Below are 26,053 nucleotides of genomic sequence, written 5' to 3'. Positions count from 1 at the left end.
GCTCAAGTTCCCGTGCACGAGATTGATGGTAGCAGCACCGGTGATGGCGTTGGGGAGGCCTTCATCCAGGAGATGGGTCGTGGATGACGATATACAACACACGTGTGTATGGTATGTGTCCATTCAAAAACACATTATTTTGCAAACAACATATAAAAAATACCACAAATCGATTTTTCTCCCAAGAAGGTGAACTCTTTAATCACCAAGTGAAACAATGCAGCACAATAAGTCAATAAATGGAGATAGTTTTTCCTCCCACCATCATTTTAGTCTCATCAGCCAAACGAGGTGGTTCTTGTAAAAATAATAGCTGTAATATTTACCACGACAACCCCTAGCATGGCACACTGAGAACACAGCCACCAATTGCAACCAATTTATTGATGAGAGCATTGGATCAGGAGAGAACATTCAGCTTGTGATCTCTTCACATTTGCAGTTGAGTATGCTACGAAAAGAGAATAATCCTTCGGCAAGCCAACCTCCGAAGCAAAAGAAGATACTAAATCATGATTGTATAAAAAAAAAGATTCATACCAAACTGTTACACTTCCTTGGAAAACTTTGCTTTATTTAATTTCATGTACTCTAAAGCAATTATTCAAGAGACACTTGTAATTGCCAAACAGAATCGTTTTAAACACTTTCCGAAATACAGCAACGCCAATCGAGAAGCCCTGCAATCAAGAGTTCAAGGCCTGCAACAACAAGAACTCTGGGCCGAGCTTATGGCACCGACTCATGAAATCAGCAAATACCACTGGCAGCTTTAGCTACCGAAATGTGTGTCAGCTTGGCCTAGCAAACAGAAGCTGAAATTACAATAAAAACTGCGGCACAATGGTGGTGGTGGCGGGGAGTGGTCGTGGGGGTGGGGGGAAGACAGAGGGGATGGGGTGGAGTTGGATGTCCTAGGGAGCCGGCAGCGTACGGGAGGCCAATCACTGGTTGTCCTCGCCAAATACATCGTTGTGCTTGCGTTTCATCTCCTCGAAGTCAAACGCGACACCCATCAGGCGCTTGTACACGTCCTTGATGTCATCGCACGTGGTCTCGAAGTGGGTGGTGGCGTCGTACGACCGTGAGATGAAGATCTGTCGGCGATCGACAATAAGCAAGAGTTCAGAGTCAACAACGCACACGGAGGTGAAAGAGGCACGACTGTGACCATGGGTTCGGTCTTCCCATCATGCATTGAATGTCACATGACGTCGCCATACTGCGTGTGTAATGCACACAGTGTTGCTTTTTATCGCCAAGATTCTAAATTGTGGTAATATTATTTTAGGCAGCAGCAGAATAATCAGTACAGCAGAGCCATCATTGCCAACTGCTGCATTGTGCCTCAGGGGCCACGTGATGGGCAGCCCAGAGGCTTGAGGAACATTTCAGCGTAGACCTTTCAGTTATCTTCCATGCGTGGTGGCGATATATTAACTACCTCGCCTGGTATACAGGAGGTCGTGGGTTCTATCCCCGACCCTGACGGCCTGCTGTATATTTGGAGTTTGCATGTTCTCTCCGTGGTCGCGTGGATTTTTCTCCTCCGGTTTTTCCTTCCACATTTAGAATCAAACACGCGTTTAGAGTATTTGGCTGCTATACGTTTCTACATAAGCCGCTTCGTTAAGTTATCACTTGTGGCCAGGTTGCTTCTGAACAGTGATATATCTCAGTGAGCCTTACCTGGTAAAATAAAAAAAATAAAAAGTTAATTAGTTTAATTCGTGGGTTTGCTCCAGGCACTCTTAATTTCCTCCCAATCCACTACGGGGAGGATCTCCTCCCACGCCGTGTGGACTGTGAGAATATTTTTGCTATATTTTAAAAAGCTGATGGGTGTGGGGAGTGCAAAACGATGGATTTTACTTCACTGCACTCGACTGCCCATAATACCTATTGCAATTGTATTTGCGCAGACCCCTACTCAAGCACTATCTAGGGTCAAGGCTGCTTAGCTTCCAAGGTCTTATAAAATCGGGTGCATTCCTGCCGATGTCGTTACATATCACTTGTACTTTTATGTATGTTTAACTTCTTTTGCACCGTACGTAACCAACCGTGCTAATCAGAGGTGTGGGGGAAGGACAACAAACTAAACAACAGTTCTAAAGAAATGAGTTTTCAATCTAGATGGTTTACAAGTGTATAGCTCCAGGTGGCATCCTAATATCGGAAGAAAGAGCGCGTTCCAGACGGCCGCAGCTCCACGAGCCAAACAAACTCACCTGGCTTTCGTTGCCCAGGTCGGCTGGTTCGTACAAGTCGCTCACCGACACAAACCTGCACACACCACAGGGGCATTTATCAGTAAAAATATAGACAAGCTGGCAAGCCGGTCCATTCGGGGAGCTCCAATTTTGACAAGAGATTTTACTGAACAAAAGTGCGTATGGATATAAGCAGACGCATATTGTCACCAAAGCTTAATGCACATGTGCTTACACCAATACGCTTGGGCTTAAACGCGTCCACGTTAATTGCGTTGGTGCACTGAATTCATATAAAGTATCAATAAGTGACTGTTTAGCGATTTTGTCATTTGTGAAAAGAATAACGTATCCCCAGGCACAGCAACAAGTAGCCTATCCTTAAAAACAACAATTGCAAAGTTAGCTACCCGACCGATTTGCTTTGTCTTTGTAATATTTAATGTCAGTTTGTTTCCATTGAGCATTTAGAAATTACAATTAAGAGCTTTTGGGGTACAACAATTTACAAGACGGCCACCTATGAGTAGCCATACTGCAAGAATGCTTACAAAGTTGTGGAATTTTTTTCTTAACTTTTATTAGGTTTACTAATCTCAATGTTCAGTGAACAGGGGGCATCAGCAGATCGCGCAAAATTCTTTGGTTTTTTCGGGAAAGTCACCGAGCCAGATCTTGACTTAAAGCTTTCCTGACTGCAGGAATTCATATTCTTTGGGTCTTTCGGTAAAGTCACGTAGATGGTTCAAAGAAAATAACAAAAAACTACGAAGTTTTGATCACAACACAAGCGATCGTCATCTTTCCTCCTGATGACGATCGCTTGTGTTGTGATCGAAACGTCGTAGTTTTTTGTTATTTTCTTTGAACCATCTACATGACTTTACCGAAAGACTCAAAGAATACCACGGAGATAGTTTCAGATTCTTTGGGTCTTTCGGTAAAGTCACGTAGATTGACGCACACATGTAGGTGTACTGGTAAAACGCCGAACTGGTTACCAGCACGAGAGAAAAATCAGACTGAATGACGGACAAATAGACTGATTAACGGACAGATAAGACGGACGGACGGTTGTACTGGCTGACAAGCGGACGAACAGCGCGGTGTGTCTGTGCGCTCACTTCTGGTCGATGGGGTCAAGCTGTTCGAGCGCCGGCTGGATCTCGGCCTCGGGATTGCTCGTCTCCACCGTGGTGCTCACGATGGCAATGTACTTGCCGGTGCCGGCCACGTTGTGGTCGAACGACACCATACACACGTAGATGTCTGCCGTCGGTCGGACAGAGAGGGGGAGAACGCCACGCACGGTCAGCCTAACCACAACCGCTGTGGAAATGCGGTCGGCAAGCAAGCCACCAAAGCAGGCGTTTAACCAAACGTGCGGGAGGCAACTCGCAGAAATAACCAGCGAGGAGATTTTTACGGTTTTGCTGTGGTTGTAACAGAGTTCATTTTCCTCAAAAGGCTTCCGGCGCACGAGAGCGAAACGTCGGACAACATGCCGAACCACACACAGTTAAACCCCAAACACGTTAAGAGAGCTATACTTACCGAAATGTAAATCTCTTTTAAGTGAGACGTGGATAAAATAATGGATACCAGGAATAATGTAATTAACAAAAAAATTATCTCTTGTTTATATTCGCTCCAGTGGTGCCTCCATTCAATCTCGCTACCACTCTCACTGCCCTACGAAACTGTGGGTTGCTGCCGTGGCGTAAGAGTAAGCACATTTCATACTCTTTGGTTCTTTCGGTACATTCACGTAGGTATAAAATAAAATAAATCACGACGTTTCGGGCGCAACACAAGCGTCCGTCATCAGGTGGGAAAGCACGATCTGCTGCTGATGCAGAATGGGCTACACCCATTTCAAACCTTTTAAAACAGTCTGTATCAGCAGCAGACCGTGCTTTCCCACCTGATGACGGACGCTTGTGTTGCGCCCGAAACGTCGTGATTTATTTTATTTTATACCTACGTGACTTTACCGAAAGAACCAAAGAGTATGGATTCCTGCAGTCACGAAAGCTTCAAATCAAGATAGCACATTTCAGTTGCCATCCAGAGGTAGCCAGTTCGATTAAATCTCCTGGCGCATCAGCTAAAGTGTGGGTAATCCCCACTTCTAACAAGACGTCTCACTCACGTGGAAGAGTAGGCCAAGTGGCCTCTTATAGGGGCTCTCTAGAGCTGGACATCTTTGAAAATGAGCTTTATAGCTCATCGGATTCCTCCAGTCTAAATAAAGATTGTGAAAGATAAAGATTCTGATTCTCTCTCTCTCTCTGGCAGAAGCCCTTCTGCCAGCAGTGGTGCGAGAAAGCATTTGCGGGGCTGATCCTTTAACTTTTCTGCAAATGCAGATACGACCGTTGTCATCTCTCTGGGTGCGTGCGCAGAACAAGAACCCCTGGATATCCATCGAAGGTGCCATTTGGACAGTGTGCAAAGGGCTCACCAGACTTCCTGTTGACCTGGTTCTGTGGGATGATGATCTGGCAGGACTTGGCATTGCTGGTGTTCTTGATGGGGTGGCTCATGATGCAGATGGCGCGGATGACCTGCCCAACTTTCTTCACGAGATCTGGCGCGTAGCTGGGGTCACAGATCAGCTGCTTGCAGCGAGCCACCTGCCCACGAGACGGTAACAATATTTTATCATATCGAAGGGGAAAGATGCATCAGCGTTTCACTTGACTGCTGACATCGTAAATAATGTTTGAACCGAATCGCAATTATTATTTTTTTTAAACAGAGGAGCGGTTTGCAAGCTGAAACAACGTGGTTGTGGAAATCAACCCACGCAGAGAGATGAACACTTATAAATGGCCCACCAACAATATATATCCGTCATTGGAAGCATCTTGGCTGTACCGATTCCTAGAGGGGAATTTTTTGACCTGCGACACCATTTCTAATTTTAACACGCTCAGTCACTTCTGTCACTGTCAGGGGCCTCCTCCCCCTATTAGTCAGTCGGCATGGATGTTCCGTTCGCTGTTCTGTGGTCACGAAGGCTGCACCGTGTGTGGGGGTGCATGCACATGGTCGCCTCTCACCAACACGACGTCGATGTGTTTGCGAGTTCTAATTATGTTCACATTATTATTGGATAATGACAACTTGGATAACGCTAAGGTGTGCGTGAATATATGGCCTGCCAAAGGTATTGAAAGGTCCTATTCAGCCCTCAGTGCACCACTGATCTAAAGGCCCTATAACTAAACGCATTGATTTTATAGTGGTGGCTACGTACGGTGCAAAAGAAGTTATACATACATACTGCACATCTGTGAAAAATAGCTTCCAAGCTCATCGGATTCCTCCAGTCTAAATAAAGATTCTGACATACAACATGAATCATCACTACCATCTCTCTGTTAAGTCTCATACCATCAGTCACGTATTAGCCAGATGATAATACGCACTCTTTTCCCCTCTGCCATTTAGAGCAAAAGTTGTGAATGTGTCTTTATATATTTGTAGATGTGTGACTGGAATTGTATAACTTGATTGACAACGGGCACCAGTTAGTGTTACTATCTGGACCGTCTTATAATCCAGAGAATACGTGGTGGTTTAGCTGCTGCAGCTCCTTACTATTAAAATTCCTTCCCTCTATTACTGCTAACCCTACTCCCTCCCTTTGATGCTGCTAATCCTGCATACTGCATAATGCACGGGCATAATATGAATTTGAAACCCCCCCCACCTCCTATGCATTCCACAAGTAGTGACTAATCCCATATCTGCATTTACCATAAATATGCTAAATTCCTCTTGATATGCAAATTCCTTTGTCAAGGCGCCCCTTCCCCCCTCCAACCCAGCTTAAATATACGCTGCCAAGCCTGGTGGTGCCCATTCAGACGCTGTCTTCCCGACAGACCTGTTCTTCACCTGAGGACGGCTGCTTGCGTTGTGGCCGAAACGCCGTGAGAATTATTTTATTATGTTTTATTTTTATCACTTTATTATTTCCCTTCTACGTGACTTTACCGAAAGAACCAAGAAGATTACAGCAACTTTTGAAACTGATGTAGAAGGGTTTGTTCGCTCATTGGATTGTGTCATTGTTATTTATTGAATTACAATATCAGGAGGTAAACCATTGACATTCATGTAATCGGTGTGACATGTATGTTCTAAGCATTACTTGTTTTATATTTTTTTTCATACTACGTTCTCTCCTTGACTTTGACAACTGTTTACGTGGTTTTGTGCACCAAAACTATTTTGTACTCCACATGCAGACATTTATAGTCTCAATAGGCACTCAACTGGTCAGAAGGTTCACTTGTGCATATTTTGGGTCATTACATCCATCACGCACGGATTTTACAGTAAACGCTTTCAGTAAGGACTTGATGAAAGGTTAAAGTGTAACTCGTGTGCAGTCAGTCACTGTGCAGATAGAAGCACGCAAGTCAACTTCGCACGATTAGCATACACTGCACAATGCAATGGTGCCCTCTGTTGGCTTAAAAAAAGCATTGCTTTTAATCATAGTCGATCAAAAAGCACTTTGTTAACAAATCCTACCAAATGTACCTGCATACAATCAATTCAGCACCTGTACACGAGCCGATTTAATCGCTTCCTCTCTACTTTCAACATCCCCTTGACCACGTTCCCTCTTTATGAGGCCACTCCCATCATTAGCCTCGACTACTGCACTAATGTATGTTGAACCTCTTTCGCACCGTACGTAGCCAACCGTGCTAATCGGAGGTGTCAGGGTCAGGATCGAACTTGCGACCTCCTGCATACCAGGCGAAGTAATTAGCATCTCGCCACCGTGGCGCACATTATTATCTCGTGTAAGGACAGCACCGATGACAACCGCGGTGGTGGTTTTTTTTTCCTGCGCACCACTGCCAGCCCAGAGTTCTCTGCGTCTCACCTCGCCCTCCGACTTCACGCCCAGCACCTTCCCGTTCTCCATGACGATCTCCTCCACAGGCTTGTTGAGCATGTACGTCCCTCCGTAGATGGCGCTCAGCCTGTGGGCGGTTAGCGGGCACGTGTCATACCCCCACGGCGACTGTGAGCAAGCCCAAGCGTTGGGACTTGGTTTATGCCTCTAGCGCAGGAGTCGGCAACCCGTGGCTCCGGAGCCGGGTGCAACTCTAAGGACTGCTTCGTGACGTTATAAACATGCACTGGTGGCTCTTTAAAAATGTTTCTTGCTTGTTTTAATCAATTGGAAAGAAATGGCCCTTCTTGTTATGTTGGTTGCCAACCCCTGCCCAAGTGGGTGGATGCTGCAGGCCTGAAGGCAAAGACACTGAACAGTTGTTAAACACAATCATCGGATAGCAATTTACCATCCAATTTTATCTTGATTGTTCTAGTGGCATCACGCTAATTGGTGTCATATTACAAGAGACCAAGTATCCATGTGGAATAGCTCACAGTGCAGTGTAACCCTCTTGTGTGAAGAGACTTTTGGTCGATAGAAGGGGGGGGGGGTGCATTTTCTTACGCGCTCTGCCATATGAGGGTAATTGTCATGATATTAGTCAAACCAATCATTTTTAATTATTAGGGCTGACAGACAAGTTAAGCCCAGAAACAAATTTAATAGTTATGGTTTATTACAGCCGTTGGTGACTGGCCCGAGACTGACCCACCCCTAGTGGACATCTGGTAAAAAAGAGCTTCATAGCTCATCTGATTTCCAGATCAAATACTCACTACGCTTGAGAAAACCGATTTAAACATATGCGGTTGCTCGGATTTGAACTCGGGATCTCAGCGGTACCAGTTCAGCGTTAACCTGAACCACCTGACCAATCTGATCATGAAAACTTAACATATCATGGATCTTATCTGCATTTGATGGCAACATGCACCGAACCAATATCCCGTCCAATGACTGTACATTATTAACCCTTTCCCATTCCGCTGACGTATGTGAACGTCATCAGTTTTCCGTCCGATTCTGAGATTCAGAGGGGGAACGGGACACCCACCCTGCAAGTTGCAGACGTCTCGGGAACGAGAAAGGGTTAAAGTGAATCTGCCAGGCAATCGCACGTGTTGATCTCGCAAAAAAGAAAACTCTCAAAATCAGAGGTGTCTTTAACTATGCAAAAAAAAAAAAAGACACCTTGAGCTTGTGAAATTAAGTGACGGAGCGGAGCGGGTGCACGAAACTCACCTGGCAAAACCCTGGGGCAGCTCCCCAAGGCCGTAGAGTGGGTAGAGATAGGGGCTCTTGCCGTATTTGGCCAGCGACTCGCTATACAGCTTGATGCGGTTCAGCGCCTCCAGACAAGACTTGTCAAGGTAACTGTGGGCATAGCACAGGATTATTTTACATGTGTGTGCGTGTATATATAGTGTTCAGTGTGACGAAGTGTGGTCAAATAACCCGCAGGACCCATGTGGCATGGGTGGGACCTCTCGCCCGATAGTTGATTATATTAACAGACCTTTAGGCACAGTATCATTACTATGCATGTAACCATTCACTCCTTGTTGTACGATGGTTTGTCACAATTTTGGGTAGCAATTTATAAAACAAATGTAATTGCCAATTGTGGTAAATTTAGCATCTATACTTGCTATAGGGTTTTTAAGTGAACTGTATGTTACATTGTAAATGAGAACCACTACATGAATGATCTCTTAAACACATAACTAGATAGGTTACCTACTATTGTCATTATGGTGAGACAAGCCGTACGGTAAATGTTGTTCCGGCTTTTTTTTTTAAATTGCCCCCAGGTTTATCGCAGTCCCCTCTCCTTCGTCAACCCGCAAGGAGCAGCATGGTGAAGAATGTTCAAACAATCCCCGTGACTGATGAGGCATGGAGTCCTTATCCAAAAGGGGATTGACAAAGGGCTGTAAGTGATTATTTATCTTGGTAAATTCCTCATTTACATCCTTGCAAATGAAGGCGTATCTCAAAAGTTCCAAGTAAGGTAAACACTACATATGTTAAGATATTATTTAGGTTTTTTGGGAGTGTTATTGACCTTTACTCACATTTTCTGTATTACTTTGTTTGACCCAAATATTCCTTGAAACAGCAACACTTAAGTCTCAATGGGCTCTTACTTGGCTTGAAATAAATTATGGCTTCTCACACGTACGATCTGATAGATATATCACCAGCATAATAATCGATTCAATTTAAATTAGACTTGCCTAGGTATTACCCTTAATACTAAAACAATCGTACTGCTGGCAATTCTTAATCTACCACTCGCAATTTTTTGGGGGTTGATAAAATACGCATCATTTTGTGAAAAGTACACAGTGGCTGTTCCACGGAACATGTGGAATTTTTATCAGGTGGCTCAGAGGAATCAATGAAGGCGAGCGTCACACAATACGCATCTAAACACAGACACACACTTTGACTTTCTTCACACTCATCCAGGAAAGCCTCAACGAGGCGGCAGTCAATACAACACGACCCACCAAGCCGTGTCTAAGTGAAACAGCCATGCTTCAGTGCTTTTGTGTAGTGAACACAGAAAATCCTCTGATCAAACCAACTTACATCTTCGCTTACAAGTCTGTTACACTTGTACGTAGGCTCCAGATTGCCTTCGATCAGGCACGAGTGTGGCCATGGGTGATTTGGCAAGTCAATTTGGCGCCGGTTTGTTGCGCGTGCCACCCAGTCCACATGCGATTTCAAAGCTGCCCAACCAAAAGCGGTTCATATTGTCGAGCACCTGCCCCCTTAAGGCAGCTGGAACGTGGAATGGAAACGTTGATTGAACTCGAGGACAAAGGCAATCAAGTGGTTGCCGAGTGCTTTTGGGTATCGATCCGCGACAGCAAATGCAAGACGACCCAGAGAAGCAGTCACTAAAGGGGACCTTCGCTCAAACGGGCAACAGCACCATGGCCTGCAGCCCAGAAAACCGCTCGAGATCGCTTACTCATCGGTGCGGTAGAGCGCAAGCGAGTGGCCGGTGAAGTCAATGACATCCTGGCCCAGGTCGAACTTCTTGAAGACGTCGCGCATGGTGGTCGCCTTGGGGTCGACGCCCTGGTAGGTCTGCGGGTCATTCTCTTCGAAGTTTGCGACAAACACCAGGAACTTCCTGAAGCGCCGCTTCTCGAACATGCCCATCAGACCTGCGATGGAGGAGACAAGCCGAGTGTGTTCATTTATTGGCAATGACGGCAAAGATGCTGTTTGAATGTCAAAGGGCTGAATCACGATGACTCAAGGAATGGAAAAAAATGACGCATCAAGAGACCTACGGAAATAACAGTACGAGAGAATCTTCAAAGACAATTATAAAAATATATTTTTTTAAAGCTATTGATTGAAGGTCGAAGTAAAATTTTCTTAGAAAATGTCAGTTTCAGGACAATTAAATTGCAATACACTGAAGTCACAATGAGGTGCATGTACAGCACTTTGTCTCTTCATTGCTGAATGAGGTCCCCTCCATGCTCTGCAGGCAAGTGAACGGCGTGGAGCATAGATTTGGGAGCACAGACGTACAGCACAACAATCTAAGTTGCTGCACTGACCTCTGCTTTCTGCCACTTAGCCCTGATGGGCATTCATCCAAGCACTATCCAGGCTCAAATTTACTTAACTCCCAAGGTCTGATGAGACTGGGCAAAGTCAAGGTGGGTTTAGTCTTGGGCTTCACAAATGTACAAAATATACAAACCGATGCCCGAAAAGAATGCCAATTTAATTTTCCACAAGCACTTTAAGTTGGCATCGGACAGAGCAGATTCAATTACTAGAACCATGGATTGAAGGTCATCGGCAAGGAATCCTATCACTGTACTCACCGGAGGCGAGAGCTTCTGTCTCCGTTGAAGGCACCTTGTGGATCTTGCCGCCCTTGTACACATAGCTCCCCTCCACCACTTTGAAGTCCAGGTAACGAGTCACCTCCGTGTACAGCAGCATCTTCACCAGCTGGCCTATCACCAGGACAAACGTGTCAGTACGTTCGTAATAGCGTGTACATATTTAGCCTTTTGTCAATTAACTACTGGATAAGAATCTCCCCACTCTGTGCGGTTCATTGGAGTTATTTGAACATACTTCACCACGATGGTCAGTTCGGGTTGGTTAAGGTGGGAAGCACTGATGTGGGATTATAGCCCGATGGATGTTGTTGCACGGTCCTATTCTGATCACTGTACAACCCTGCAGCTGGATATATTAAAAAAAATGTTGTGAATAGTAGTTACCCATCCAAGCACCATCCAGGTTCAACCTGGCTTTACTTTTGAGAGCTAATGAGATCAGTTACATTCCGGGCAATTAATAAGCATACTGCCCATCAAATTCAAGAGTAGTTTAGGAGAAACCAGGAATGACGTGGATAAGTACTTGACCTTTACTTATGAACCTGCCAATTGTTACCAAAGTGCCTTTCGCAAGGGATACTCGGTCAAATAATTACTGCACACCAGCAAGTAAAAAACAAAGTAGACATCAATGGCAAAAATGACTTGAAAAATGAACAACACAAGCATATAGAACTATTTCTTGGAATTTAACATCAAGTCCAAAAATTGTATTTTTATGTTTTCACGTGAACTTTGGCAATTGTACCATTCGCCATCAGAAACTTGGGGATGAGATCCACGTTCCAGTCACGTCCATTCCCCATGGAGGTTGGGGGTTCCCCAGGGATGTTAAACCGCTTGTAGAGCTGTTGAACAAGGCAGACGATAGCTCAACCACATGACAACACGACAGATCTCTGCTACACTCTTTATCCTGAGAGTTACAGCTTCATAAACATGTGAATGACAACGTTGTACTTTATCTGCATGTGGACAGTTCTTTGTGAATCTACAACTGGTTGAAGGCCACCCCTCATGCCATGTTGGTCATATAAGTTGTTTGACCACACTTCACCAATCAGGTTAGTGCTGGCCAGTGAAATGGTGGCCCTGCCATCTGTTCATATACAACCCGCCACTGATGCTAGCCGTGGCCAGGAATCAAACCCAAGGTCGCGGGGTTCATAGTGCAAACAACTCTTCTGCCATGACCTTAAATGTACAAGTTGGCAGAATCAACACCCTGGGTTCTCACAACACAAGCATGATACAGCATGCGGAGGCTTGGGTGATGGATTACTTTGGCTAAGCCGCCTTTTACCTCATGTCATGCCAAGCCCCTTCATGGGAAGCATAGGTGGGAGCGTCATAGAACAGTGCAAGAACATGTTTTTTCTGCACTGCCCACTTGCTGCCCATCACGATACTCTAATAGAAATAAATTGCCAATGTTTTTTCACCATTATCTAGCAATGTGCACGTATTGATTTTTGTACAATGTCTTGAAATACAACCACATTTAAGCCATTCTATAGATTAGCGTGGTTTTGAATAAAGCTCATGGCTACAAAGCTGGAGGTTGTGGCAGGGATGATGATGCCATACTGACATCTCCGAGGGGGGTGATGGATGAGCTCTCCCCTCCGTAGTATGAGTTGCGGTCCATGTGCAGCACCTTCTTCCCATTCACCGACATGATGCCCGACAGGATACATTCCTGGACAGAAGAACATGCACACGTGTACATTTATGGTATGTTATACAGTCCGCCGTCGCATATCCGACAGTCACATATCCATTGTGACCAATTAACTTCCCATGCCCAGTGCAGGATTGCATAGGATGCAACTGCCATTTTCCATTGATGTTCACATCTGATTATTTCATGTGCAGAAATAAATGTGTAATCTTGCATACATTCACTGCTACAGTACGGTGAATATTTTTCTCATCTTTAAAGTAATTTACACTTAATTTTAGTCCAGTAAGAAATGTGTACATGGTTCAACTATACATTTCCATAGATGTACACATATCCGACCAGTCATATATCTGCCTAAATCTCTGTTCCGAGTTGGATATGTGGACGTTGTACTGTAATGTTTAACTTTTTGCACCGTACGTAGCCAACCGTGCTAATTGGAGGTGCCATTGCAATGATTACACATCACATTTACATGGTGGTATTTGGCTTGATGTACAGACAGAAAATAGTTTCGTACAGCCCTGTACATACGCGCTGCTGGTGAAGGCCTCCCTATGCCTTTCAGTGGTTGGAGGTTTGATTGACCTTACTTCACCACGTTAGTTAGAACAGGTTGAAGCTAACCACTGCACCACCGCTCATGCCTAAACATCATTAAGATGTGTTGAAAACGCCCACATGACTATGGTTTATACAAATATAACCACATCATTTAAACATGCATGACGATTTGTGACATGCAGCATATATAGATTGCAAGAAACATTTATTGAGACCATGAGTGTCTTGCGATAGTGTAACCTATGTATTCAGTCACTGTGCAGGTGAAAGTGACATGTCGTTGACTTGCGTGCATTTCAGTCATTTTTGCGTAATGTTGAGTTGCCATAATGACAACGGAGGTTAATAATAAGCTTCTGCTGCATGCAGGAAATGATGGCTGCCTGTTTGCAGGTGGACTTTGCAGCTTCTGCATCCCATGATCACCGTGAAGCAAAATTGGCTTAAAAAGCAGGATATTTAATTTTAGCCCTTGAAACTTCCTTGTTTCAGGGAGAAAAAACCACGAATATTTAAATTGTTACAAATATTTATGGGCACAAAACTGAAATAATAATGGACAACGTTTGAATACATTTCATTTATCACTGTTTAAAGTTAAGAGGATTATCAAACTCAAAACAAAATTAACAAAAACAGGGTTATTTAAAAAAAAATGCTGACAATGCACAAATGAACGATGTACTCTGTCCACTTGAAAAGAACCCCTCGCACTCAAGTAAGCAACAGGAAACGGAAATTCACCAAAAAACAATGGGCTGAATGTTGTGGAAATATAATTGACTCGGCTGTATTTCAGATGACATATTGCTTTTAGTGGAGATGCCATGAAATAACTGTGGCATTAGATTTCAGAATATAAATACATTAAGAGTAGGAATATAAATACATACCACAATTTACACATCTCGACATTGTCCATGTGGTGTATTCATGCTTAACGCAAAAGCGGCTTTATGGTTACTTGCGTAAAAAAAAAAATCTGCTTACCTTTCTTACACCTTGCACTCCTCTATCATGTTTTTGTATTGTTTGTTGTTGTAACGTTCTGACCCGCCCCTACTGGACATCTGAGAAATAGAGCTTTATAGTTCATCGGATTCCTCCAGGATAAGTAATCCGATTTTTAAATGGTTGAGATATAAATGGGCAGAGTAAAATTTGGTTTGCTATTTAACGGCTTCATTTTGCTCTAAACTAAAACAAATCTCAGCGGTGCCCTTTGACACTACAGAAAGCCGTGCATTGCCAACGTTGTCACATGAGCACCCACTTGACATTTCACAGTCGAGTACATATAGCGATCGCCCTTTGTTAAAATCTAATGGGTGACGAGGGGCCTCCTCACGCCGTGCGGGTCACGGTTGTTATCTGACCATACTTCACCACAAAAACGTGGCAAGCGTTTTGAAATGTACGGCGTCAATGGATCTCAGCTGCTGCCACCATCCGTGACAAACTCCTTTGCCAACGCACCCCTCCGATGACAGCACGGATGGTGCTACGTGCGGTGCGAAATGAACTTACGACGCACACGGCACGTACCTAAACGTACGTGGCCGTGTGGCGGTCGCCCATCCGAGCACTATCCAAGCTCAACATCTGCTGAGCTTCCGAGGTGCGGCCAGATTGGTCACGTGCCAGGTGATTGGGATCACGCAAGGCCGCGCAGTACAGTACAGCATTTAGTGGCGGATAAACGAATAATGACACGCAAAAAAAAAACAACGCATGGCAGGAACCTTTAAAAAAAAACCCCGTGAACAACCACACAAAACACGGGCAGCAACGAAAACGAAAGAAGCCCAGAGCAGACGTCGCAAATACCAAAAAAAAAATTCTGGGTTCAATTCCAGGAAGGGCTCGTACGGAGGCCCTTTCAGACACGGCCCTGTTGGCGTGACAGCGGCTACGTTCGTTCTCCTCTCTCTCTCTCGCCCTCCCCTTCACCCATTACCTTCAGGCCCGTGCCCAGCACGATCACGTCGTAATCTTCGTTCATGGCCGAGTGTTGGCGGGTCTGCTGGAGCTCGAGAGAGAGAGAGGTGAGTGGGGGGGTTGGTGGTGGTCGTGGTGGTCGGCTCCTCTCCCGTGTCACTGCACTGCCGCTAATGGCCGGAACCCCGCCTTCGAATTCCCCAGCGCGCTTAAGCAGCCCCGCGGCGGCGTCCGCCAATCAGAAGACGCCGCTCAGGCAGACGCAAGGCGGGGGGGGGGGCGACAACGACCAATCACGAGCGAGCCCCCCCCCCCACCCGACCGCCGAAGCCTATCCGCACTACGAAATGCAACGGCAGCGCACGCGCATCACTAAGGGCGGAACCCCCCTCCCCCCACCAGAAGAGAAAGACAAAGGTCCCCCGTATAGCCTGTAAACAGGGCAAGTGCTGTTATGGCGAGCAGCACTTATGAAGGCCGGCACGGCATACGAGGGGGTGGGTGGCCAGAACCACGCCCGACCGTCTTTGTCTCCGCCTTTTGTCGACACGGTTGCGATGTTTACGCACCTTAAAAGGTACACGTTTGAGGCTGAGTAGACCTAGGGGAGACCCATGACCGGTTCAGATAATCGTCACTGGTGTTGGCCGTGAGCGGGAATCAAACTCGGGTCCCCGGGTTTGTAGCGCAGCGTAGCGCTAACCCCCCCCCATCACTCCCCCCATCACACCCCTATCCCCCCCCCTCATCACCAGCACCCCCCCCCCCCATCATTCCTCCCATCATTCCTCCCCCATCACCACCACCCCCTTCACCCCCCTACCCACCCATCAACACCCCACCCTCCCCCATCACCCCCCATCACTCCTCCCCATCATTCCCATCACCCTCCCCAATCACCACCCCACCCTCCCCCTATCACCCCCCATCACCCCCCATCACCACCCCACCCTCCCCCCATCACCCCCCATCACCCCTCCCCCATCACCACCCCCCTTCACCCTCCCCCCATCACCACCCCCCATCACCCCCCATCACCACCCCACCCTCCCCCATCACCACCCCACCCTCCCCCATCACCACCCCACCCTCCCCCATCACCTCCCATGACCCCTCCCCATCATCCCCCCCCCATCACCACGCCCCACAACTCCAGGTGACGTCTCCCCGGAGCTCAAACACGATTGGCTTGCGCGTCAACAAGCCTCGCTGCGATTGGCCAAAGCCCCCCCCGCCCCGCCCCCCGCTCTTACGTCCCGAACCGCATCCGGGAAGTTGGTGCCGAACAAATAAATAAATAATAAACTAACTAACTACCCCCACTCCCCACCCCTCCGACAGAGGGGCGCTATATTTCCCAGCGCGCTTAGACCGAGCGCGCCGCGAGCGCGCGCCCCATTGGCTCGGCGACGTGGCGCGTGCCGCTCGCCGACCAATAGAAGGCCACGAGACGCCGGAGCGCGTCGCCTATGCAGCGTAGGGAATTGGAGACGTCGTATTTAAATGCCCTCCCCCACCCACCACTACCACCAACACAACCCCCGACGGGGTTGGTGGTCGTGGTCGTGCCGAGCTGCAGAAGCTGCAGAAGCCGAGCGAGGGCGGCACGGCGTGGACGGTGGCAGGAGGCGGCAGGGAGGGAGGCAGGAGAGAGGTGAGCGCTTGGCTCTCGCAAACAAAAACACATTTTGGGGCTTCAAACGCTCGCCGGTAGATGTTGTGGCAAAACTCCGTGCTCGTGTGATGCGATCCAGGGGAATGGGGGTGGACGGGCTTGTTGTGTTATTAAAATGACCGGCAGTTGTGTTTTTTTCTTGTTCTTCTTCTAGTTGTTGCGCTTTGTTGTTGGTTCGGTAGAGCTGTTTTGTGTTTATTTTAGGAGCGGTTGTGTTGGTGGTGGTGGTGGTTGTGTGGTGGTAATGGAGTTGGCCCAAGCAGATTGTGTGTTTGTGTGGGACCAGGCTCTTTTTGAGTGCGCGCGGGGGTTTGTGGATTGTGTTTCGTGTTATTAATTTGCTTTCTTCTTGTTCCTGTGCTTATTTGTGTTCTCCTTGCAGAGCTGCTTATTAAGAGTACTAAATTATCAACTTGTTAATATAGTTAGGTTGGTTTGTTGGCGTATAAAGAGCGTCACCTACCACAGACTGTAGCGATTTAACTTAAAGTACGGGCTCCTTAGAATTAGCTGAACTAAAACAAACTAAACTGAAACTAACAAAATAGCTTTTTTAAGACAACTGATTCTCGCCATAAAGGAGACTTCCATTATTTGTACATTTAAGTTGCACTTTGACACGCATTTCCACGCGTCTTAAATCGTGAGGGTTGGTAAGGTAGGTGGCAGCAGCCCTTTACACAGGCAAAGAAGGCGAGGTGAATTGGTTAACAATTACCATTGAAAGAAAGCGAGAGAGAAAAAACCCACACACACCCACGGGGAGATAAACGAAGGAAAAAGTAAGCTCCTAAATGAGGCGACATTAACATTAAATGAGGCTCAAAAGTTGAGGCGAAGTGGCTTTTCGGGGCCATGAAGCGATTTCGTTCTGCCGAGCTGGGCCATGGAGGAGGAGAGGTCGTGCCCAGTGACCCGGACACGGCGGCAGGGTCAGAGGCAGCAGCAAGTGGAGCTGGATCAGCATCAACAGCATCAACAGCATCAGCAGCAGCCGCCGGATCTTCTGGAGGATCTGCAACTTCTGGTGGGAAAGCAGCTGCTGGTGGTGGTGGAGGAGGAGGGCCTGCAGGAGCAACGCTGTTCGGGCAGGGCTTCAAGCAGCTCTTTCAGCCGCGGAAGCGCTCAAAAGACCGCGGGGTGACACCGACGCCGATTTTGGAGACTCCGAGCCAGGCTCAGGCCCAAGCCACGGGTCCCAGTCTCGCCGAGGCGTCCCCTCTCACCCGCCGAGGGGTAGGATTCGCCCCCGGAAGCGGCTCGGACTCCCAGCAGCACCTGCTGCAGCAGTCGGACTGCGAGGAGTCCGACGAGAGGTCTGAGCGGGATGGATCGGCTGTGCCACCCACGGCCGATGAAGACACGGCGGGCACCCAAGATCGGCAGACCGCCTTCAACCGGGTGCTGCAGCAGATGAGGCCGCGCAGCAGCGGCACCGGCAAACGGGGCTCGGGACCGACCCAGCTGGACCCAGCGCCACTACCACCACCACCAGCGCTCACCGCTGCCATCACCACCACCACCAACACGACAACCACTGCCGCCCTGGCCCAGCCGACGGCGACGTCGGTGGTAAGGCCGAGCCCGCAGCAGCACAGGAAAGCGGAGTCTTTGCCGCGGGAGCAGAGTGGAGGTGTGGGGCTTCGACCCCGCTCTGCTTCAGCCACGGAGCCGGCCCTGGCTCATCCTCGACTGGGACCTCCCATGGATCCAGACGAAGGTGGCGGCTTCGAGCAGGTAAATGGGATCGCCGTGTGGTGGTGCCGAGTCATTTTGCCATTGGGGATCGCTTGACCAAATCACCTTGAATAGCACTGCCATGCCGAAAACATGTTAATGACGGTGATCGCACGTCCGATTAGCATGGTTGGCTATGTACTGGGCGAAAGAAGTTCAACATACATTCACACATCAGCCAGAAAATGCTCGATCTCAGATCTCGGATGATAAGGAGGGGTTAACCTCAATAGTACTTGGATGGATGACCACCATGCACAAACAAGATGTAGACTAACAGGCTTCATATGATAGGGCAGCAGAGAACAGTGCAGCGAAATCCATTGCTGTCCTATAACCCTCAAGATGATTTCCATAGCGTGGAGGGCCCACCCCATCCATCCAGCAGTCAATTTGCAAATGGGCTCTACGTGTATTTCCCTTTATGTGTCTGGTTAATTTGCCATCTGGCCATCAAACTAAATGTTTCAACCCACTTACCATTTCCAGGATTGTAAAACTTCTAGTGTATCGCTTCATGTTTCCTTAAGGCCCGTCAGCTGAAACGTTGCGATCTTTTCTTCCCTTTCAGTGACAGCAACGCAAACCCTGTTTTCTTAATTAACCTGTTATTTGATTAGTAATGTATTGCTTTTGTGGGTCTTTCATTACTGTATCTACAGTATCTTGGTAGGAGTATACAACAAAATCTGAAACATCATTAGTGTTTTATTAACAGTATTACGACAGTAAAAACTGTAACTGGCTAACATTTAGCCATACTAACAGAGTATGGCTAACATTTTGGACAATAAACCCTCCTCCCGTGTCTGCCAAGTCACTTTGCCACTGCTTTGTATATTTTTCTTGGAGAGATTCACACTTGGCATTATACTTGGGGACAAGGAAGAGTAACATGTGGGTTTGAGAATATATGGAAGTTAGAGATGTCATTGGCTGTTCAGAAAAGTGGTCTTGGGCAGGTCACGTTGCTGGAAGGCATGATGATCGGTGGTGAGAATACCAAAGTGACAACCAAAGTGAAGGAACTTTCTCGAGGTTGTCCAGGTGTGTACGTACGTATGTTTAACTTCTTTCACACCGTACGTAACCAACCGTACTAATCGGAAATGTAGCAATGAGATCAGTTTGTATGCAGGAGATAGAAAGCTGGATAATTGTTTCTGTATAAGATAGACCATGACGATTGGGGAGGCCTTCATCCAATAGTGGATGGTTCACAGCAAAGGTCCTTGTGCTGATTAGCCAAATTGTGTTCATAAACATTGTCTATTACTCTGTGTTGATATATACTGCAGGTTATACGATATCATTGTGTTAGTGTCCATCTTTGCATAGGCCTGGAAATATGTTACTATTATGTATGTGCTATCAGATATTCTGTGTGTCAGCATTTTTTTTCATCTCCACTTATGACCTCTATTTCACACTATTGATTTCCCACCATCCAACATCCTGTGTTTAATATTGTTAAAGCCTATGCATCATGTTCATACCTTCATTATTCTTACTGGCTTAATATATGATGTAAATGGTTGTATTTCAATTATTCATGGTTCATTCTAAGTGCTGATACACATTAGCTATGTGCCTACCTGCCTGCTAGCCTACTGGGTGTATTTCATCCTGTACTACCGTGACCAAATGTTGTGGAATGCATTTGGTCTGTTCAGTTCTGGGGGGCTAAGCAGGCTTGAGCCTGAATCGTGCTTGGATGAGTGACCACCATGTATTAACCAGGCATTGTATCCTACTGTGGGGGCTATGTTAGCAGTCAAGGGCAGTCAAGAAAAACATTGTTGCACCCTCCTATGCTCTGTCCTTGCTTCCCTCCTTCACCAACCAGTTTGGTGAAGTGTGGTCAAACAACCACTGTGACCTGTAACGGTATCGGGAGGCCCTGAACACGTACATCAATGTCGACATGGTAAGCTCGTGGTGTGTGTACTGATGGTGTGTGTTTTGCACAAGTGTGGTAGACCAGGAAACGCGTTTAGTCATGTTGTCATAGGTGAGATCACTCAGGAACCCAATGACCTTTGTATCTTAGTAACAGTAGAACAACAGTCATAAAAAGAAAATGCAGACTTTGTTGCGGTGGATTGCTCTGCATTTATATAACACTTATACGTACTTTTTACGCTTAGTTGAAGTATACAAAATGTAAAATAACATAAGAGCCCTTTGCCCACCAAACAGGAGGGATGGCTTTATGTATGTAAAATGGGTGCCGCGTTATTTGACGACCGGTCATTGTATCCATTAACCTCAACAATAATTGCGTTTTCCGATTAAGATGTCCATTATGCATGCCTCTGCGTTTAATTATTTGTGTTAAAAAATTACCATTGATCTTAAGAAATCGACGGAGTACATTGTTAGTTTGAAACGGCCATTTGTTTGATTCTCCACTCTTTTTTGGGACATTCACTTGGCAAATGGACCAACGTTTAACACAAGTTATTTTAATGACTTTTTTCATATCTCATCCACATCTCATTATTGCACACTTTTATTATTATCGCGCACTTTTTCCCACACACTTTTATTGAACTTTCCGTGTTTTCTGTATTCTTTGGAAACTTTGACGCTTAATATCTTGGGATCTACAAAGCCGAACGAGCTGAAATCTTCAACACAGACTCGCCGCCTCGTGTAACAATTCAAGATATCATTTTAAAAAATCGTTCAGGTCGCGCTCATCGTGATCTCCTATTCGTTTTAGTAAACAATTTTTTACTAATTAATAATTGGACATTCCACCCCCCTCCCCCCCCCCCTTTTTGAAATCACGAATGATCACGCCCACACTACGACGACAAACGTCTTGTCCAATCACAGCGGCTGTTGCTGGCTAGCCTGTGACCAATGAGAGGCGCGCTTCTATCGTCATGGCGCCGGAGCGGCCGCTGTGCTGCCCTCTTCATCCTTGGCGCGAGAACAACAAGTACACAACAACAACTAGTGTACAACAATAAATAGTGTACACAACTAGTACACAACAACAACTAGTGTACACACAACAACTAGTACACACAACTAGTACACAACAAGTAGTGTACACACAACACGTGTACACACCAACTAGTACACAAGTACACAGCAACTAGTAGACACAACAACTAGTGTACACAACTAGTACACAACAACAAGTAGTGTACACACATCAAGTACACAACTAGTACACACAACTAGTACACAACAAGTAGTGTACACACAACAAGTACACACACTACACGTGTACACAACAACTTGTATACACAACAACTAGTATACACAACAACTAGTGTACACAACTAGTACACAACACGTACTCAACAACAAGTAGTATACACAACTAGTGTGTACACAACTAGTGTGTACACAACTAGTGTACAAACAACTCGTGTACACACAACTAGTGTGTACACACAACTAGTACACAACAACTAGTGTGTACACACAAGTAATGTACACAGCTAGTGCACACACACAACTAGTACACACACAACTAGTGTGTACACACAACTAGTGTGTACACACAACTAGTACACAACAACTAGTGTGTACACACAAGTAATGTACACAGCTAGTGCACACACACAACTAGTACACAACTAGTGTGTGTGTACACAGCGAGTACACTCAACTCGTACACAACAAGTATCTTGATTTGAAGCTTTTGTGACTGCAGGGATCCATACTCTTTGGTTCTCTCGGTAAAGTCACGTAGGTAGAAAATAAAATAAATCACGACGTTTCGGGCGCAACACAAGCGTCCGTCATCAGGTGGGAAAGCGATGATGATGGACGCTTGTGTTGCGCCCGAAACGTGATTTATTTTATACCTGCGTGACTTTACCGAAAGCACCAAAGAGTATACTCAACAAGTACTCAACAAGTATTCAACTAGTACACACAAGTAAACACAACTAGTAACACGACTAGTAACACTAGTACACACAACAAGTAAAACACAAAGGTAATAAACAATATTTTCAATGCGCACGCTTTTATTTGTACTCAAAAGTAGAAATTTTATTATTTTGACCCTGGAATTAGCACAATTTGATGTGATCAATAAAAGTGGGTGGCTTCCTTTTGATACGTTTAATATTCTTTATGCAGGCCACCCACTTTTATGGAGCACATCAAACTTGATTAATTCCCGTGTCAAAAAGAATGTACTCATACTTTTGAGTGCAAATAAAAGTGTGTGCATGGAAACGCTTGTTTTTCCACAATTTTTCGTTTACAATTCAGCTTTGCTTGCCTGTTGGTCTGAAATATGTGTCCTCTTGCCCTGGCGTGTGCCACTCCAATGTGTGTGGTGTGTACGGCTTGTCGGCGATTGCAATTGTGTTTTTGTTAAATTCATCTTGAGGATGGTAAAGCTATATACAGTAGTGCGTTGGCTGCTAGCATCGTGATGGTGATTTCCTTTCTACGAGTGCTGCTTGTGCACGGGAGCGCAATTTAAATTCCTGTTTAAACGTCAACCCCTTAATGCTCCCTTTTTAGTGCCGTCTCTCTCTGCCCTTTAAATGACGCAGCTTAACGTTGTAATCGCCCAGATGCTGTGTTCATGATACCGGATCGTGGTTATGTCGGATGGCATTCACGTGACATTGCTTGCGTATGAGAAAAAAAAATGCAGCTCTCTCGCATATCCGCGCTCGCGAGATTGATGGCGGGTTTTCATGTAATGCACATTTTATAGTTTGTTTCCAAGGCTGAATAGCCAACAAGGATTTTCGTGCTGTCCATTAAAAGTCATTAGCCAGCACTAGCATTTGTAGATGGTCCCTGTTGAGTGTTGATACTGGTAGGAACCACCTGGTTCCACCAGCCCACAGGGGATTATTGTGTCCGTCCGTCGTGCATCAAAAAATGGGAGGGGCTGGGTGGGGAGGGGCTGGGTGGGGAGGGGCTGGGTGGGGAGGGGCTGGGTGGGGAGGGGCTGGCTGGGGAGGGGCTGGCTGGGGAGGGGCTGGTCACCCCGTGGTGCCCTTATAAAACTCAACGTTTAACCTACTCACGCCGGCTTGTGCCCACCCTCAGTCGGCCATATTTGCGGAATACACCACGCCGCCGTTGACCCTGGCCATTGACCGAACAATCCAACGTTCCTACCAGCTCCCTCGGCAGGAATGTGTTATTCCCAGCCAACTGAAAAGGGATGTCCTGATTCCTATTTATAGAACGAGTGCGAGTAAGCAGGATTTCTGCTGAATTCGCGTAATGGTGTATGGGTGAGCCGTCATGTCCTGCAGAGCAAAGAGCCAATGTGTTTTTTTTTGTCATGAATATTTTATCTTTCCTCCCTTTGACTGAGTTTCAGCAGTCCTGCAGCCATTATTCAAATTGTTAGTCATTACAAACTTTGCCTAACAGGGTGATGTCAAACATTCGCTTGGCAGGTACGAGGTTGTAATTTGCACGTTGTAAAAAGAATAGAGCTTTAATGTGTAAAAATCCTCTCTCTTATATGACATGAGTCTTTATGATATTGAAGATTAATGTGCACACCTGGCCACTTATTACAATCTGCTAAAATATAAGTGGGTATCGTGTAGCACAGTATTGAGGAACTACAGCACTGAATGTTTGTTTTCATTCACACTTTTTGTTAGTTTTTTGTTCTTCATCTGCCTTGCCATTATGAAATGTCAGCCGAGTCAGCAGGTACAGGGGTTTCGTGGAAAAACTTAAGCTTGCTCACCCAGTCTTAACATTTAGACATCGATCTATTTACCTAGCCTTAGCTTTACGAACAAACCAGGGCGTGTAATAAAATGTACCGTAAAAAATAATTTGCATCCATAGTTGAGGTTTTTGGGTTTGATCGCGTAAATAATCCAAAAACCTCTTATGGATGATATTGGTCGGGAAAGCCTTCGTGTTAAACTAAATAATTTGCAAGTGAAAGTAGGTGCAACAGCTTACACTGAAAAAAATCGCGAGTGCTTCAATAACGATTAACTTTGTATTTAGGGCAACAAAATACAGGCTTACAGTCGCATATTTCTCCACCAGAAATGCACTTTGTCATTGTGAAGTGTACTGGATAATCGTCATTGTAAACCCGAAACATCTGGGATTTGTTTGGGATTTGTTCACTTTAAAGTTGTCATGCGCGCACAAAAATGCGTCGCTGTGGTATGTAAAGCTGCTTTTAAGCCGGTGCTGCGCACAGCCAGCGATGCTTGATGTGCGCTTTGCGCAAGCCCCTGCGCCCACTATAACCGGAAAAGCCATGCCGTACGACTTTTATGGCGCCTCAATCGGTGCTCCTCGCGCGGGGAGGACTTGCGGTGAGGTGACACGGCGTGGAACCTTGCACACACCACCCGGTGACTAATGACACATTTGGCACGAAGGACTTGACTTGTGGGTGGGGGGGGGGTATTAGGTGGCTCTGTAGGAGGCTTGAGTAAACGGGCGTTTAATTTTCGTGGGTTTTTAGACAATCCCTTGCCTGAGTGCTCATTGTATTGAAGGAGGGAGATGATTTGCTATTTTTGGAGCTTTGTACCCTCAAGGCTGGAGCCAAACCCAAAACTTGAGTGAATGGCGGCGCAGGTTACTCACACTCCTCACTTAGAAATTGTGTACACTTCAGTAAAACGACCTGAGGACCATATCACCTGGAAGGCGCCTGATCTTGGCAGATCTCGGACAGTAAGCAGGGTTGAGCCAAAGACTCCTGGGATTGAGGCTGGTACCTGAAACGGGTATCTTCGGCTGCTGCAGGGTAAAGTTGTGGACAGCAGGGGGCAGTGTAGCTAAAAAGTTAGTTTTTGTACGGTACCATCCTCCGTCTATGCTCCCTGCCTACGCCAAACCCGCACTGACCAGTGTGGTGAACTGTGGTCCTCATGACGGACATGGCGTGGGGAGGCTGTCATCCAACAGTGGATTGACAAGAGGCTTGTACGCGTGTACACCATAAAACGAGACTGAAAATGCAGGTTGCGCTGCGTACTTTTCAAATCGCCCCGAATCTTTTACCCAGACTGCCTTTATTGAAGGCAGTGGCATATTGTGCGTGTGTACTTCTGGTGTTGTGGGCATTGCCGCACCACATAGCCATGTGCTGTCGACCATATCTCGGATGAGCTAGCAAGCCCCCCGGAACATCGCCTCTGTGGTGTTGTGTGCGTATTTGTCACCCAGAAGCATTGCTAAGTTGCGATGGAAGGCTAGTTTTTCACCCCGACCTTGTCTGATGGCGTTGCATGCACATGTTGCCATACATAATTAATTGACTCCACGGTTGTTGTGGGGGGGGAGGGGAGCCCTGTAAACCTATACGCTTTGCAGCCTGAAGTGTTCTGGCTCACCACAGCCGCAGAAGTCCTTGCCCAAACGCACGGTGGAAACAAACACATTATTGCTCATGTCTCTGCCGTTGTGTGCATCCGGTACACAGGTAAGCTCGTAAGGGAC

The 26,053-nt window shown here is 46.3% G+C and overlaps 2 protein-coding genes across 2 annotated transcripts in view; one reads left to right on the top strand and one right to left on the bottom strand.

The window, feature by feature from the left end:
• Window positions 1-365: 365 nt before the first annotated feature.
• Window positions 366-15,415, bottom strand: LOC144943716 (rab GDP dissociation inhibitor beta-like). The gene is made up of 11 exons (XM_078871484.1): window positions 15,233-15,415; window positions 12,619-12,726; window positions 11,776-11,875; window positions 11,001-11,135; window positions 10,124-10,322; window positions 8,383-8,514; window positions 7,123-7,222; window positions 4,678-4,849; window positions 3,338-3,482; window positions 2,232-2,286; window positions 366-1,097 (listed from the first exon to the last, which is right to left on the bottom strand). Exons 1-11 carry the CDS (start codon window positions 15,275-15,277, stop codon window positions 945-947), a joined length of 1,344 nt encoding a protein of 447 aa, XP_078727610.1. The 5' UTR covers window positions 15,278-15,415; the 3' UTR covers window positions 366-944.
• Window positions 15,416-16,758: 1,343 nt separating this feature from the next.
• Window positions 16,759-26,053, top strand: part of LOC144943714 (transmembrane and coiled-coil domains protein 2-like) — a 52,059-nt gene continuing 42,764 nt past the window's right edge. The window contains exons 1-2 of the mRNA XM_078871482.1: window positions 16,759-16,867; window positions 17,271-18,625. Of these exons, the coding sequence (XP_078727608.1) occupies window positions 17,744-18,625 (882 nt within the window). The 5' untranslated portion in view covers window positions 16,759-16,867; window positions 17,271-17,743. The remainder of the gene's footprint in view (window positions 16,868-17,270; window positions 18,626-26,053) is intronic.

This window comes from Lampetra fluviatilis, chromosome 32, assembly GCF_964198595.1.
Source record: "Lampetra fluviatilis chromosome 32, kcLamFluv1.1, whole genome shotgun sequence".
Taxonomy (NCBI): Eukaryota; Metazoa; Chordata; class Hyperoartia; order Petromyzontiformes; family Petromyzontidae; genus Lampetra; species Lampetra fluviatilis.
The sequence above is the reverse complement of the archived record's forward strand: the minus strand, read 5'-3'. Positions and strand labels throughout refer to the sequence as shown.